The sequence below is a fragment of the Rhinopithecus roxellana genome, chromosome 20 (assembly GCF_007565055.1).
Source record: "Rhinopithecus roxellana isolate Shanxi Qingling chromosome 20, ASM756505v1, whole genome shotgun sequence".
NCBI lineage: Eukaryota > Metazoa > Chordata > Mammalia > Primates > Cercopithecidae > Rhinopithecus > Rhinopithecus roxellana.
In genome coordinates this window covers 25,232,046-25,248,707 of record NC_044568.1, presented here as the reverse complement: position 1 = coordinate 25,248,707, position 16,662 = coordinate 25,232,046, and the positions used below count along the sequence as shown (strand labels likewise).

The 16,662-nt window shown below is 55.4% G+C and overlaps 2 protein-coding genes across 2 annotated transcripts in view; one reads left to right on the top strand and one right to left on the bottom strand.

The window, feature by feature from the left end:
* Nucleotides 1-812: 812 nt before the first annotated feature.
* CTRL (chymotrypsin like) lies at nucleotides 813-3,339 on the top strand. The gene is given in 7 exon segments (XM_010355071.2): nucleotides 813-1,084; nucleotides 1,686-1,789; nucleotides 1,888-1,967; nucleotides 2,077-2,158; nucleotides 2,324-2,504; nucleotides 2,594-2,727; nucleotides 2,817-3,339. Coding segments are annotated over 7 exon segments (798 nt in total). The 5' UTR covers nucleotides 813-1,029; the 3' UTR covers nucleotides 2,979-3,339.
* PSKH1 (protein serine kinase H1) overlaps nucleotides 3,238-16,662 on the bottom strand; it is a 35,749-nt gene continuing 22,324 nt past the window's right edge. Inside the window, exon 3 of the mRNA XM_010355069.1 lies at nucleotides 3,238-5,634. Within this exon, the coding sequence (XP_010353371.1) occupies nucleotides 5,317-5,634 (318 nt within the window). The 3' untranslated portion in view covers nucleotides 3,238-5,316. The remainder of the gene's footprint in view (nucleotides 5,635-16,662) is intronic.

Genomic DNA, 16,662 nt, shown 5'->3' with positions numbered 1-16,662 from the left:
GAATGGTGTGAACCCGGGAGGCGGAGCTTGCAGTGAGCCAAGATCAAACCACTGCACTCCAGCCTGGGCGAAGAGTGAGACTCCGTCTCAAAAAAAAAAAAAAAAAAGGCCGGGCGCGGTGGCTCAAGCCTGTAATCCCAGCACTCTGGGAGGCCGAGACGGGCGGATCACGAGGTCAGGAGATCTAGACCATCCTGGCTAACACGGTGAAACCCCGTCTCTACTAAAAAATACAAAAAAAAAAAAAAAAAACGAGCCAGGCGAGGTGGTGGGCACCTGTGGTCCCAGCTACTCGGGAGGCTGAGGCAGGAGAATGGCGTAAACCTGGGGGGCGGAGCTTGCAGTGAGCTGAGATCCGGCCGCTGCACTCCAGCCTGGGTGACAGAGCGAGACTCCGTCTCAAAAAAAAAAACAAAGAAAAAACTGGGGGCTTCAGTGCCAGACAAATGTGGGTTTGTGTCCAACTCAGCCACGTGCTGGTGGGAGAGTCACCATCTCTGAGCAGACCTGTGACTCCTGTTCCAAACGGATGAGGAACCACTGAGATGATGTGTTAGGACTCCCAACCTGCCAGAACCTCACAGCCCCTGGCCCTTCACAGCAAAGTTGACCACAGTGAGCATTCCCTCCACCAGTCAGAACACCCTGGACGCTGAGCAGCCTTCTCTGAGAGCCTGGTGCCTTTGATAGCCCTGGGAGACTCCTCTGATCCCAGCCACCAGGCTGTCACTATAGACCTGATTTAACCATCTGCCCTCGGTACCCAGGGCTCAACATTTGGAATGGCAGGTGGTTCTGGGAGCCAACTAGAGGCCAGGCTTTGGAGGTGGCAGAGGTGAGAGCCTCACACCTGGGCTCTGTCTGATAAGTATAGGCCTGGGTCAGGGGACCTTGCCTAAAGGGCCTCTCTTGACTGGAGCGTGGGAGGGGGCTGAGTCTACACAGCTGGCCTGGCCTCAGGCCTGGAGCTTTAGCTCAAGGACGAGAAGACCCATAAAGCCAGGCCCAGCTCCCAACCTCACATCTGCCATGATGCTGCTGCTCAGCCTGACCCTAAGCCTGGTTCTCCTCGGTTCCTCCTGGGGTGAGTGGGCCAGGACCAGCCCTGATTCAGACCTGGGAACAACTCAGCTCCCAGCACCAGCCCCGGGAAGGGGCCAGGCTGGCTGGAAGGGACAAAAGTGGACAGAGTGGGCAAAGGAAACAGGATATGCCAGGGCAGGGGAGCCGGAACAGGCCTGCGGGGCTGGGAGGGGGCAAGAGGTGGGGTGGGGGAGTCTCACGAATAGGACCAGAGCTTGAGCAAGGCCCTGGAGTCCGGGAGTGTTTAGGAAGCTGAGACAGGAAGAGCTGTCCATGACTTTTAGAAACAACCTTCTGGCTGCATGAAGGGTCTGTAGTGTTCAGGCCTGGAGCGGGCAGAGAGACCAGGGGTAGAGATGGGGAACAGCGGGGACTAGGCTGGAGAAAGATGTGAGAGAACAGCAGCGCTGCGGGACTGGTTGGATGGGGATAACCAAGATAGCTGTGGGGCCCGAAGGTGCCTGCATGTACCGTTGGGAAAGGGGTAGTGTTGTACCCTCTCGACTGACCTCTCTGGGGTGCACAGCCTCAGGCACCCAAAAGGAGGTGGGGAAAGGTGGGCTGAGGCATAGGAAGCAGGTCCTCATTAGCCCAATGGCCAGGCTGCGGTGTTCCTGCCATCAAACCAGCCCTGAGCTTCAGCCAGAGAATTGTCAACGAGGAGAATGCAGTGCCAGGCTACTGGCCCTGGCAGGTGTCCCTGCAGGTGTACCACCGGAGGGGTGGGCAGGGTCCTGGGTATGTCATGCCTAGGGGCAGCCTAAGCAGCCCAACCCCACTCTGACCTCTGAGCCCTGACCCCAGGACAGCAGCGGCTTCCACTTCTGCGGTGGTTCTCTCATCAGGCAGTCCTGGGTGGTCACTGCTGCCCATTGCAATGTCAGGTGAGCACCTGCACTCCACCTGCCCTGCCCCTCGCCTCTTCCTGCCTCCTCCCCTGGCTGTCTCCTTGCTCTGGCCTCCCTGCAGCTGCCTAACCCCACACCCCTGCAGCCCTGGCCGCCACTTTGTTGTCCTGGGCGAGCATGACCTATCATCGAACGCTGAGCCCTTGCAGGTTCTGTCCATCTCTCGGGTGAGTGCCTGGGTTGCAGACACAGAGGAAAAGTGGGCAGTGCAAGTGGGTGGGTGCTGGGAACGGGGAATTCAGGACACGCCCTGGCCTACCCTGCTCAGCACCCATCAGCCCCAGGTGCCGGGGCCCACCCCAGCCCAACATGGACTGTTTCTGACCCCACAGGCCATTACACACCCTAGCTGGAACCCTACCACCATGAACAATGATGTGACACTGCTGAAGCTCGCCTCACCAGCCCAGTACACAACACGCATCTCGCCAGTTTGCCTGGCATCCTCAAACGAGGCTCTGACTGAAAGCCTCACATGTGTCACCACCGGCTGGGGTCGCCTCAGTGGCGTGGGTAGGAACTCAGGCCAAAGCTCAGGGTGGGAGGACTGGGCTGGGGACCAGTGTTCTGGGCCCCACCTGACCACCCCTCCTGGCCCACAGGCAATGTGACACCAGCACGTCTGCAGCAGGTGGCTTTGCCCCTGGTCACTGTGAATCAGTGCCAGTAGTACTGGGGCTCAGATATCACTGACTCCATGATCTGTGCAGGTGGCGCAGGTGCTTCCTCGTGCCAGGTGAGCCCCAGCACCCAGTCCTCTGCACTGTCCTGTGGCACACCTCCCCAACCCCCCACACTCACTTCTCCCTCCCTCTTCCCTCTCAGGGTGACTCCGGAGGCCCTCTTGTCTGCCAGAAGGGAAACACGTGGGTGCTTATTGGTATTGTCTCCTGGGGTACCAAAAACTGCAATGTGCGCGCACCTGCCATGTATACTCGAGTTAGCAAGTTCAGCGTCTGGATCAACCAGGTCATTGCCTACAACTGAGCCCACCACAGGCCCCTCCCCAGCTCAACCCATGAAAGACCCAGGCCCTGTCCCATCATGCATTCGTGTCTGTCTTCCTGGCTCAGGAGAAAGCAGAAGCCGTTGAGGGTTCGACTCCCTACTTGGACTTATGGCATGGATGGGGCTGAGTGGCTCCTTGAGTAGCAGTGGCTCTTCCTAGAGTAGTCATGCCCAGGCCGGGGACCCCACCCCTCCTCCAGGGCAACCCCTTGGTCCTACAGGAAGAAGCCAGAGCTGCTGGAATGAATGGCAGCCCTCCCTGGAGAGGCAGCCTGTTTACTGAATACAGAGGATACGTTTACAAACTGAATACGCATAATAAATAACTGCACATTCTCCATCCACGGTCCATGGCATGAAGGCCCAAGTGGGTCTATCAAAGGCCCACATCTCCAAACCCCCTGTCCCGCCCTCAGGACCAGGCCCACCCTGGGCAATAGAAAACATAATCCCCAGAGCTTCAGGTCCTCAGAGACACTTAGGGAACTGGGAGGAAATTCTGAGGCCATGGGACTTGGTTCTCCACTGTCTCCTGCACAGGGGGCAGTGAGGACGGCAGGAGGGTGTGTCTAAGGCACAGTTGACTTGGCACAGAGTGGTCTCTTTAGTTTTGTTTCCCACTGGAGGTGGCACATGCAGGAAGAGGAGGGCCTGGCCCAGGCTGCCGACTGGCAGAAGCTGAGTGGGAGCCAAACCCTCCCCCAATGGCAGGGGCCCTGCAGTTGAGCTAAGGCCAAAGCTAGGCCCTGGCTCCATTCTACCCACTGAAGGCAGCTGTGGGGGGAGGGGCTTGGGTTCCAGCCTGGTTTGTGGTAGGGGGAGATACCACAACAGAAATGGGGATGGTTCTGGCTCAGGCCTCTGGGAAAGCAGCCACCCAACCCCACCCACCTCCCACAGGGGCTCCTTCCAGCTTGCGACTCAGCGGGACCCAGACTGGAAGGTTAATGCTGTGAAGGGACGCAGCACAGGGTGGACAGGGCAAGGCCAGGTGTGAGAAGGCAGTGCCCCAGGCACCCAGGGTTCAGAGGCAGGTCACACAGTACGGCTAAGTTCCAGGGAGGGGTGCGCAGAAGCTCAGCAGAAGGGGAGAGGTGAGCAGCCTGGGACCCTCGCCCAGGGCGGCAACTCCTACCTTCCCATGTCTTCGTGGAGGACTACGGGTGTGCACGATGAGCGGATGTGCACGATGGGCAGGTGTGCACAATGGGAGGGTGTGCACGATGGGCAGGCGTGCACGATGGGTGTGCAGTGATCACTCCCAGGTTGCCAACACCCATGCAGACACCAGATGGCGTCTTTGTGCAGCTGCAGAGGAGGGAGCGACAGACCCTGAAGGGAAAGGGCAATGGGCTGCACCAAAGGATAGAACCCAGGCTGACACTGGACCCTAATGGGGAGGGGCCCCCTGCCCTCTGCCTTGGCCCCCAGGTGCCCCATCCCCCAGGTAGCAGCAGTGGGGCTCCCTTTAACCCCTCCCAGTTGGGAAGGAGGCACCTGGAGAATGGAATGAACATCCAATGGGGAGAGGGAGGTAGCAGTAGGCTCTACAAATAAGGCACCAAGGGCAGTGGGCTGGTGGGCAGAGACCCCTCAGAGTCTGGAGAGGTTGAAGCCTGGGCAAGCCGACAACCAGCATGGCCACACAGTCCAGAAGGGTGAAAGTCCACGCCATGGCCCTACCACCAGAGGTCCTGGGACCAGGAAGGCTCCCTCGGGGCACCATGAAGGAAGACAGATCTTGGTTGGGAGGTGGAGGGTTGTTTGGATCTAGCTAGGGGCTACGGTTTCAGTCAAGGCACAAACTTTGTGCCTACCAGGGTCTCCCACTGGAGCATAATCTAAAGGATCAGGATGCATGGGAATGTGTGGAGCCAGGGAGAGGGGCTCTGTGGAGGAAAGGGGGTCCCAGAAATAACTGTCCCAAAGGGTCCTGAGGCCACAGGACACTTCACCCAGCACTGCAGGCTCCTCTGATTTGGGAAGAGTCAAAGGGCAAGGGAGACAGTGAAGGCCAGGTCCCATCCCTTCCCAACTCCACCAGAGCAGCTGCCCACCAAGAGGGGTATCAGTGCCAAGCCAGGCTCCCAGTTCAGTGGGAGTCACCGCCCCGTGGGCTACCTCCACTCTGTCACACCTGGCCCGGGCCCATGGTGAGGACAGGGGCTGCTGAGGGCACAGAGAAAGGGCCGGAGCCAGACATTCTTCACCTACTGCGGGCTACATGAGCCTATCTCCAGAGAGGGCATCAGGCACAGATGGCACCGCAGTGTGTGGCCAGGCTGGGCCGTGCTGCACATGTGCAGAGCCAGGCGGCTCAGCCATTGTACTGCTGTTGGTAGCGCAGGTTGAGCTCCCGCAGCTCCCGCTCCCGCACACGGCGTGACTTGTTGGAGCGTGTGGAGCGGCTGGAACGCGTGGACTGGGCAGATTTGGTGCTCTGGCAGCGCGAGGAGGCACGTTTGAGGAGGTTCTGGGATATGGAGCGGTGCAGGTTCTTCATGGATGAAGAGGCAGCCATGCTCACCACCCACGGGTGCCTCAGGGCCTGCAGTGCAGTCATACGGGCTCCAGGGTCCACTGTCAGCAGGCGGTCAATGAAGTCCTTGGCCAGGTTGGACACACTAGGCCAGGGCTAGAGACCAAGGACAAGCATTAGAGTGAGAGCATCCGACACTGCCCACCCCATCTGGATGAGGCCACTACACAGCATCCCTCCACTTTCCCGAGAGAGGTGCTGCCCCTCCTCTCATGTAGTGCTTGGGGCCTCCCTGCCCAACGCTGGCCCAGGCTGAACAGGGGCTGCTCTCCAGGTGATGGAGTCTGGCAAGGAAGGAAAGGACCCATCGACTCTCCCAGGGAGCAAACTTCTATGGTGCACTGGACCCTAAGCCTGGTTCAGGGAGATGGCCTCTGCCAAGACCCCCCAACCTGCCCCAGGAGTATCGTAACACAGGGGAATGTAAGAGAATGACTCAAACTTTTCCACCGCATCCTAAGTCAGATTGAAACTCCAATCTCTGGATGACCAGGATCAGGCCACTTAGAGGGGAACTTCCCAGTCCTTACAGAGAAGGTCCAACCTCTCTCCAACTGCCAAAGCAGTGGTAGGAGACCACTACTCCCTGCCTCCGCCTCCCAGCGTGGGGAGGAAAGGAAACAATTCAAGGCAACTAGATTTCCCCATTGGCTGAGGGCAGGTGCTCCTGGGACCAGGCAGGAACCAGGACCCTTCTCAGTGGCACCCTCCAGCCCGCATTACTTCTCTAAGCCACAAAGGGCTCCTGGCACTGCTGTGCGCCAGCCTCATTTTAGTACATTCTGTCCCCTGGGAGGAACTCCACAAAGCCCACTCTACCACGTGCACCCAGGGCTGCTTCATCTCAGCCGCGAACCCAGCAGCTGTCTGTCTCAGGGCCTCAGGCTGCATGCTGTCTTCACCTGGCTGGATCCTCAGGTTCTCAGGATAAAGGACACTTGCTCAGACTCCCTCTTAGCCCCCAGTGCTTCCAGCAATTATCCCGGCTGTAACTTGAGACTGCAATTTCATGTTGGTTTATTATTCCCATGAGATCATGCTGAGCTGGATGAGCCCCAGTGCCTGGTGCTGCACATACAGGAAGCACTCAGCAGGCATGGGCTCAGCGAGTAAACAACCCACAGTGCTGCCAGATGGGTGCCCTTTCCTGAAGCTGCTTCCAGGCCTTGGGGCTTAGCCAGGTGAGTCCTTGCGTCCCTGCATCTCCTAGGAGCACTTTTGGCACAGGCTCTGAGGCCTACCCAAAGGGTAGGCAGCTAGGACCTTTCCTGAGCATGCTGCAGATGACTCAACAGGAATGCTAAGGATGCCATCACTTTCCTTCCTGCCAGCTGAGGTCTGCCTGTTCCACCCGTGGTACCCTTCACCTTGAGGAACCCCTGAACATGCCAGGGATCTGAGAGCCCACCTTCAGGACAGGTGCACAGCCATGTAGCAGACACACACACACTGACTACTGCTACCCCCAGTCTGGCTCCCTTGACTTCCAACTCTTCCCCTACCCCCTTCCCCACTGCCACAGAGGGGTGAGGCAGGGAGAACACGCTTCCATCCTCCTGAAGAAGGGCTGGGGCTACCTGCAGCTTCTGTCCTCACCCACTCTTTGGAAGGTTATTCCAAGTTTTACTGAGCTGAAGTGGGAGCAACAAGGGAACCACATTCCCAAACACACCTAATAGGGTCATCCTCATCAGTGGGCCAGCAGCACCCAGTGACTCTTGGGGAGACACTGGGCCTGAGGAGGAGGAAAGTCAGGGTCCAGGAGCATGCAGCCAACGGAGGCCCATAGATGCCTTACTATCCAAGGGCTGTGGGTGGGCGCAGAGAGCAACAGCCCTCCCACACAGGCAGGTAAGTCTCCTGGGGGCTTGTGTACTTCAATATTCATATTGAAGGCCAGGCACGGTGGCTCACGCCTGTAATCCCAGCACTTTGGGAAGCTGAGGCAGGTGGATCACAAGGTCAGGAGATCAAGACCATCCTGGCCAACATGGTGAAACCCTATCTCTACTAAAAATACAAAAATTAGCCGGGCATGGTGTGTGCCTGTAGTCCCAGCTACTCAGGAAGCTGAGGCACGAGAATTGCTTGAACCCAAGAGGCAGAGGTTGCAGTGAGCCAAGATCGCACCACTGCACTCCAGCAACAGAGTGAGACTCCATCTCAAAAAAAAAGATTCATATTGAGGTATTGAGACTGATATGCAGGGCAACTGGACTAGACAGCTGCCAGCTGCCACAATAGCTTTTGGATCACAGCTCAAGAAAGCCCCAAAAGCCAGGAGCAGTGGCTTCTGCCTGTAATCCCAACACTTTGGGAGTCTGAGGCAGGAGGATTGCTTGATTCCAGGAGTTCAAGATCACCCTGGACAAGATGGTTAAGACTCCGTCTCAAAGAAAAACACAAAATTTAAAAAAATATTTTAAGAAAGAAAGCTCCATGGTTGCCCCCTGAAGACAAGGAACCACTACTGGGGGCAGCCAGTCCAGACCACAGACATTCACTGTAGCCCCCATTACCCACTGGAGAGACAGAAAGAAGCTTGATGGAGACAACACACACACAGCTGAACAGAGTGGGTCAGGGGACACCTCTGCTGCCTGCTGGCTTTCTACAGTCTCCAGGAAGAGGAGGACTCACTAGGAAGCACGCTGCAGCTCAGCCTGGCCTGTTGCTGGAACAGCCCCAAGACAGGGTTGACAGCCCAGGGTGTCCCAACAGGGCTGGGACATGGATCCTGCCCCTGCCCCTTGGTCCAGCCAAGACAAAAGAGGGGCAACTCCCCTACAGAGGCCAGGAGCCTGAACACGGATGGACTGGAGGTCTCACCACTTCACATCCACATCCAGCCAAACCGTGGACCTGAAACTCCAAACAAGTCACCAGTGCAGTCTTGGAGGGGCCTCTCCCCAGACCAGCCCTATAGGCTTAAGTGTCTCCATCTTCAGAGTGGCACAGGCTCACACTAGCAGGCATCAACCCCTGCTGATCGCGGAGCAGCAGCCAGATTGATCCCTCTTCCCCTGCTCCCCAAGATTCTCGCCTCACCAATTACTGTGGACGTGTGGCTGTCTGCAGAATGCAGATGGACTCATTTGTCTGAGGGCTGGCCTGGCCTCTCTGGCAGGTCCCAGCTCTCCCCATCTCTGAAGAGCTGTGAGCAGCTGGGCCAGGTGGATCCCCCAAGCCAAAGTGACTCAAGTCGTCCTGACCTGGCCCCCAGCCTAACCCTTGTACACAGAGGAACCTACAGAAGAAAGTCAGGCTGAACACAAGAAGGTGGTCCTCATCCAGCTTACTGACAGTGAGGCAGGGGCTTAAGATGACCTCCAGAATAGCAGCCTCTGGAAGCCCTGCTGAGGCCTCCCACTGGGCTCAGAAAAGTAAGGCTTTCCACACTCACCCACAGCCAGGCTTCAGGCCCCACATCAACTCGCATCTCCTAAGAAAGCACTCAACATTAGCAACCCAACCCACCTGCTTCCCCTGGAGCCACGTAAGTATGTGTGTCAGCCAAGGACTGACTGGCTGGAAGCATTCTAAGCAGGAGAAAAGGGCCTTACAAGTCAGTGGCTCATGCCTCTAATCCCAGCACTCCAGGAGGCTACTGCGTGAGGGCTGGGCCCTGCTTCAAGAGGAGGACAAGCAGGGTCTGTGGGAGGAGGGCATCACCTCCGCTCTGATTCCGACCATCAAGCTGGCTGCCTTTCTGAGTCCATGGTCCTCAAAAAGTCCTTTTCCCCTTGCACTTAGGGTACCTGCTCCTGACGTTGGAACAGCAATGATGCCAATAGTGGGTATGGGGAGGGACCTCTTCCGTGAGCACCTCCTTACCAACTGGACTTCCTCATCCCCCTACCCATGATGGGCTAAAGCCACTCCTAGGCAGTGGAGTCCTACTCCCCCTGGAGAGGGACAGGCAGCAGAGCAGGAAGGGCTTTCCGCTCCCGCCCGAGGAGCCCCTGCACCAACCCTTTTCATTTGCTCTAGCTGTAATATCTGGTACAAGCACCTGGAATGAACACTACTCAAGCCACTGCCAGCAGTCTCACCTCGAGCCAAAGGGCTAAGGAAACAAAGAACAGTGCCAGCTGTCTAGCACAGGATGCAGACAGAGGAGGAAGCTGCTGCTTTCTGGCAGCAAACACAGCTTACAGGGTGGCCCTAGACTTCCTCTAGCAGGCAGGGCTGCCTACTGGCAAGTGAGCCTGGGAGAGAAAGGCCCCTTGGTGTCTCTTCTGAGTGGCATCTAGGATAGGTTAAAGGGTTAGACTGCAAGCCCAGCAACCTGAGTTCTAGTTCTACCTTCTCTATTGGCCTTACAGAAATCACACTGCCTTCACTTTTGACACGAGGAAGGGGCTGAATGTCATGAACTCTAAGTCACTTCCAGTTTCTAAAGTCCTGGATTCCTTTTTCTCCACCTTTTCCTTCATATGGCCACATACGAAGCACAGAGTCTAGCATTTAAGCTGACCTCTTGAGCCCTGAGCTCCTTATCTAACCCATGATGATTCTGGGGCAGGCTGGCTGGCAGAGAAGGTGGCCCCACCACAGCGCTGCTAGAGAAGGGACGGGAAGGGAGGAAGAAGCCTGGGCTTTGCTACCATGACTCAGTTCTTCCCTCAGCTCTATTTCAAGATGTATTTTCAGACCCACTATTCCCACCTTCAAAGGCCTCCTTTCTGTACTTACGTGGGCCTGAATGAGAGCAGAGAAAAGGGCACAGAGGAAATTCTGGAAACAGAGCTTTGAGTTTACTCAGGAAAGCAGCATGACAATAAGAACTGTGATGCTGCCCATGACGAAGAGCATCCGCAGAATTAGACACTGTGTGGCAGCAGAGCCAGCATCCCCTCCTCTGGTCAAAAACCCATCATCCTGGTGTCTGGGCTTCCAGACCAGACAGAATCTACCACCCTGGAATCCGGCAGAGGGTGGGTGAGGGGCCAGCAACAGAAAAGGGAAGGGTGTGGGAGGAGAGAGTCTGAGGAGAGAAATAGAGGGAAGAGAATGCAGTTTTAAAAACAAGTAGAGAATTAAAAAAAAAAAAAAAAAAAAAAAGCAGAGAATAAAGATTAAAATGAGAAAAGGCGGGACAACTTAAAGGTTAGTAAAGCTGCATTCTGAAACTTGAAATGGGTAACAAAATGAAATCGTGTGCCCCCACCTGTCCCTGCCCAGAGCCAAAGTGGAGGGGAAGGAGAGGAGGGAGACAGGGCACAACTCAAGATCGAGAAGGATGCTATTTGCTAGCTTTGCAATTGGCCCGTGCCACCAACATAGTGATATCTGCTTTTAACAATGTCCTGGAGTAGCCCTGGAAGGTTCCAGATTTAGAAGCCTGCTGCAGCATAATCTCTTTTATCTATACTCATCACAGGTTCCACTGAGGCCAAGTGGTTCCCAGGGCCCAGCCTGGATTTTTGTTTTGTTTGTTTTTTTTTGAGAGAGAGACAGAGTCTCGCTCTGTCACCCAGGTTGGAGTGCAGTCGCGCGACGTGGCGCGATCTCGGCTAACTGTAACCTCTGCCTCCCAGGTACAACGGATTCTCCTGCCTCAGCCTTCCAAGTAGCTGAGACTACAGGGGTGTGCCACCATGTCTGGTTAATTTTTTGTAATTTTTTGTATTTTTAGTAGAGACGGGGTTTCACCGTGTCAGCCAGGATAGTCTCCATCTCCTGACTTCATGATCTGCCTGCCTCGGCCTCCCAAAGTGCTGGGATACAGGCATGAGCCACGGCACCTGGCATTTTTTTTTTTTTTTTTTTTGAGATGGAGTTTCATTCTTGTTGCCCAGGCTGGAGTGCAATGGCACGATCTCACTGCAAACTCCACCTCCTGGGTTCAAGCAATTCTCCTGCCTCCGCCTCCCAAGTAGCTGGGATTACAAGCATGCACCACAATGTCCAGCTAATTTTGTATTTTTAGTAGAGACGAGGTTTCACCATGTTGATCAGGTTGGTCTCGAACTCCTGACCTCAGGTGCCAGCCACCTTGGCCTCCCAAAGGGCTGGGATTACAGGTGTGAGCCACTGTGCCTGGTCTTTCTTTTTTTCTTTTTTTTCTTAAACTTCCTCCCATCCTAATTTCTGAGGCAGTTTGGAGGCTCAGCAGCTGTAACCGTCTCTGTCCCTGGAACCCCAGGCATATAAGACTTGGCTCAGGGCCAGCAGACAGTCAACATGGGATGGCAGGAAGAACGAAGACATGAATGTGACTGAGCCTTCTGTTCCAAGCTGGATGGGCCACAGGAAGCAGAGCTCTCTGGGCATCACACGTCTACCAAGGGACATCAGGCACGATGGAGAAGGGTAATCTTGTGTGATGGGAGGACTGACCTGGAAAGGTGAGCCTGGAGGGGCACAGCCAGTGAGGTTGGCTGGACCAGGTCACCATTAGCTATGCTATGCAATTGAGAGCAAGCCTCCACCTCAGTAGGGGTGGGAGGAGGCTGAGCATGGGAGGCTATGAGTGGATCTAAATAGGTCAGGGCTGGGCACAGTGGCTCACACCTCTAATCCCAGCATTTTGGGAGGCCGAGGCAGGAGGATCACTTGAGGCCAGGAGTTCAAGACCAGGCTAGGCAACATAGTAAGACCCTATCTCTAAAAAAAAAAAAAACCTAAAAAATTAGCCGGGTATGGTGGCCCACACCTGTAGAACCAGCTATTCAGGAGGCTAAGACAGGAAGATGGCTTGGGCCCAGGAGTTTAAGGTAACAATGAACTAAAATCACACTACTGCACTCCAGCCTGGGCTCTACAAGACCTTGTCTCTATTAAAAAATAAAATAAAATAAATAAAAATAAAGAGGTCAGAATGTGGGAGAGATGACAGCCCAGCAGCTCCCAGAGGAACTCGAGGGCCCAGCGGCGACAGAGCCTGTGAAGGGCAGTGCTGTCCAGGTGGAGACAGACAATGAAAAGACAGGAGAGGGAGGGGATGGCTGACGCACCAGGGATGGCTCTGAGCACAAGCCACCACACCCTGCTCTTTGTTGGCAAAGCCTCAAGGGCTGGAGGTGGAAAAAGTGATGAAAGGCAGCTGTGACCCAGGCTGACGTGATGCTATGGGTGGTCAGCAGGAACGGCTGAATGCAGCAGTGTGGGGGGTGGGTCTGCTCCTGCCACTATAGGGAAGCTGCTGCTCTCTGGAGTGTATGCAACCAGGGCAGCAGTGACAAAGGGAAACCTAGAGGACAGGGCTCTGGGGAGCCCAGTGGTGGCACAGAGGTGACACAAGATGGGGCTGCTGCTCTTCTCCACTCAGAGCTGCCTCCGGCCTCACATGGAGAGAGCTTCCCTCTGCCTTCCTGCCAGAGGTCTCCAAGGGCAGGTCCCCAACCACAGTGACCAGCTGAGGGTCCACTGCCTCCATCCAGTGGCCTAAACCATGCCAACTCCCAGTGACCAGGCAGGAATCCAGCCTGAGGGCATCTGCTCCAGCAGTGAAGGAGGGAGACTTAATCTGTTGAACGCTTCATGTTTTGGTGAAGTGGGGATGGCTTTTCCCGAGGGAACCTTCCTGGCCAGGTATGGGGGCATGTGATCATCCTGATGGGATCCTCACACACAGACAGCACCAGCATCCGGCACTTGACATGCAGCAGCCCCAGCAGGCCAGCAGGGAAGGAGGGCTTAGGGACAGATGCCTCATAGCGAAGGATTCTAAACTGATTTGTGTTTGCTCGTGCTGTCAGCTATTGAGACAGTCGTGGAAAAGCCATCTTCTGACTCTGGGAGCAGGAGCCATTGAGAAGAGAGGTGAGCTGATGGGTCCATCACAGTCCCCACACACACTGAAGGTGAGAAAAGTCAAGCAACTGAAGCATCCAGGAGAATCCAAGCATAAGCCAGGAAACACAATCCCTGCCTCCCTGCCTCCACTCTGCCACCAGCATATACATTTGGTCTCCTGCTCTCCAGACACCCAGACAGCGCTCCCCACGACTCTGGGATGAGGTCCTATCCCTGCTCACATGGCTGCTCCTTGTGACATATGGGGGGAGGTGAGGGGCAGGGAGGGAGACATAAAGTCAGAGCATAGGGCCAGGATGCATAACCAAGTCCCGTCACCTAGAGAGCACTGAGACATGCCACATTCTCTGCATCTCATTTTATCTTCTATATCCCAAGGCATGTTAGAGTCACTTTAAGAAGTGGGGAGGCGGCTCAAGCCTGTAATCCCAGCACTTTGGGAGGCCGAGACGGGCGGATCACGAGGTCAGGAGATCGAGACCATCCTGGCCAACACAATGAAACCCCGTCTCTACTAAAAATACAAAAAACTAGCCGAGTGAGGTGGCGGGCGCCTGTAGTCCCAGCTACTTGGGAGGCTGAGGCAGGAGAATGGCGTGAACCCGGGAGGCGGAGCTTGCAGTGAGCTGAGATCCGGCCACTGCACTCCAGCCCTGGCGACAGAGCAAGACTCCGTCTCAAAAAAAAAAAAAAAAAAAAAAAAAGAAGTGGGGAGGCTGGGCGTGGTGGCTCACACCTGTAATCCCAGCACTTTGGGAGGCTGAGGCAGGCAGATCACCTGAGGTCAGGAGTTTGAGACTAGCCTGGCCAATGTGGTGAAACCCTGTCACTACTAAAAATACAAAAACTAACCAGGTGTGGTAGCTGGTGCCTATAATCCCAGCTACTTGGGAGGCTGAGGCAGGAGAATCGCTTGAACCCAAAAGGTGGAGGCTTTGGTGAGCCAAGATCATACCACTGCACTCCAGCCTGGGCAACAGAGTAAGACTCCATCTCAAAAAAAAAAAGAACTACAGGTAGTCAAGCTCACTGCCTCTTCAGGTATATTTAGCCCTAGATCAATGTATGGTCAACCTGCAGACCAGACACCCACCCCTGGGAAGCCACCTCCCACCAGCCCTTGTCACCCAGGTAGCAGCAGAGTGGTCATGAAGGTGGGCATCCTCTCCCAACAGTACTCTGTCCCCTAACCAGCAGCACTCATAAGGCTCTGTGAGAATTTCTACCCTGTTCCTGGTATAGTCACCTGGGCTCACCCACAGCTCAGAGACTGCCCAAACAGAGGAGGGTGATAATTCAGGATGCTGAATGCAGCAGACAGCAAAGCTCCTAATGGCATCACTCTAATATCAATCCTACAAGAGCCCCTTCATCTGTCCTGCCTCTAGGAATAGAACTCTTGACAAAAGCACTGACATCAAGGATGTCACATTTCATATCAAGTAAATCACAGACTCTCTGCATTGGAGGACCCTGACAGTCCTCTACCATGAGTCTGCAGCTGATGACTCACCTTCTGTGCTGTCCTTTAGGAACAGCTCCTCCAGGCCTCCTAGGCCTCCTGTGATAGGAAGCCTCCTCTCAAGGTGACTGTGTCCTCAGACTGCTCTCATATTCACATAGGTCTCTCCCAACCTGTGTCTCTACCCAACTTGCAGCATGCCCTCATGCCCTCTCCACTCCAGTGCCTCTGGGTGCTGGGTAAACATTCAGATTTCTCCTTTCCGGTAATCCTCTCCTCAGCATTTACTTCTCTTCCAAGAGTCTTGTATTTGCCCTAAAAGTTGACAAGCACACACCAGCCCTGGGCCTTTAAGTCTTCCCACTGCCTGTGCCCCCAGGCAGCTGTGGCCAGCAGCCTCCTAACTGCATCGCTAGCAGGCTCTCTGCTTCTTCCTGGAGTCTGGCCCCTTGAGGGGAGCACTCCACAGGCTGCACAGCCTGTCTGCCTGCCAGCAGTCACATTTGGGACCCTTCCCAGGGTGTCACCAATAGCCACTGGTGCTTCCCTCAGGAGAAGCCAAGAGAAAGTTCCCCCACCAGTTATCACTTATAAATACTCCAGTTCAACCTAGCACACAGGTACCACTGTGTACTAAGCCTGGACACGACAGTGGAGAGCATATGTACTGATGTACATGCTGTCCTCAAGGACCCTACAGGCTAGACAGGAGAGATGTGTCCACTGATCAGTGGCCAGAAAGTACTGAAACAAGAAACCAGCAACGTGCTGAGGCACACATACCAGGGAGAGCAGACTGCAGCCCTAGACAGGCCAAGAACTCTGAAGCCAAGACAGCCTGGAATCAAATCCCAGACCTGCCACTCTCCGGCTGGTAGACTATGGCCAAGTTACGTAACCTCACCATCCTCAGTTTCCTTATCTGTAAGGTGGGGGATTACATACCGCCTGGCAGGGTTGTTGTAGACTGGAGGTGGGGGGTGCAGAACGTCCAGCCCTGGGTCTGCTACTCAGTAGGCACCACACAATGGCAGTAGGCAGCATTATTTCTTTTTTTTTTTTTTTTGAGACGGAGTCTCGCTCTGTCGCCCAGGCTGGAGTGCAGTGGCCGGATCTCAGCTCACTGCAAGCTCCGCCTCCTGGGTTTACGCCATTCTCCTGCCTCAGCCTCCGGAGTAACTGGGACTACAGGCGCCCGCCACCTCGCCCGGCTAGTTTTTTGTATTTTTTAGTAGAGATGGGGTTTCACTGTGTTAGCCAGGATGCTCTCGATCTCCTGACCTCGTGATCCGCCCGTCTCGGCCTCCCAAAGTGCTGGGATTACAGGCTTGAGCCACCGCGCCCGGCCGGCAGCATTATTTCTAAGCAACTAAGACCGATACTGGGAGCAGCGTGAACAGTTGAGGCAGAAGCTTGGTGTGGAGAGTGAACAGAGGTAATGGCTCAGACCTGTGGTATGCAGGGAGTGGGGTGGGGTTTAGGGCATGGGCTTTGGGCTGGGGGATCTGGAGTGCCAGGATGGCAGGCAGGACCCCACATGCCCTCCAGGTCAGAGGGTAGCCCGGAATGCTCTCCAAGTCTGCCCATACAATTTGATGTCCCTCCTGCAGAGCTAGGACTCTGCCCCATACTCCTTCACCTCCTCCACTGTGGCTTACATATGCCATGTGGATCCCATCCCTGGGATCCCTGATCTGCCCCAAACATCCCCAGGAGGCCAGGATGGAATTATTCCAATAGCCTCCAGTTAGCCTTCCTCCTGCCAGGCTCCCTTCCCACTTTCTGCTGCCTTCCTCCTCCACTACCCAGAACCTAGAGGGCTCCTCCCACAGTGCACAGGGCTCCCAACAACAAACACCAGGCCTGCCCCAGCCTCTTCAACCTCTGCTCCGTCACTCCCA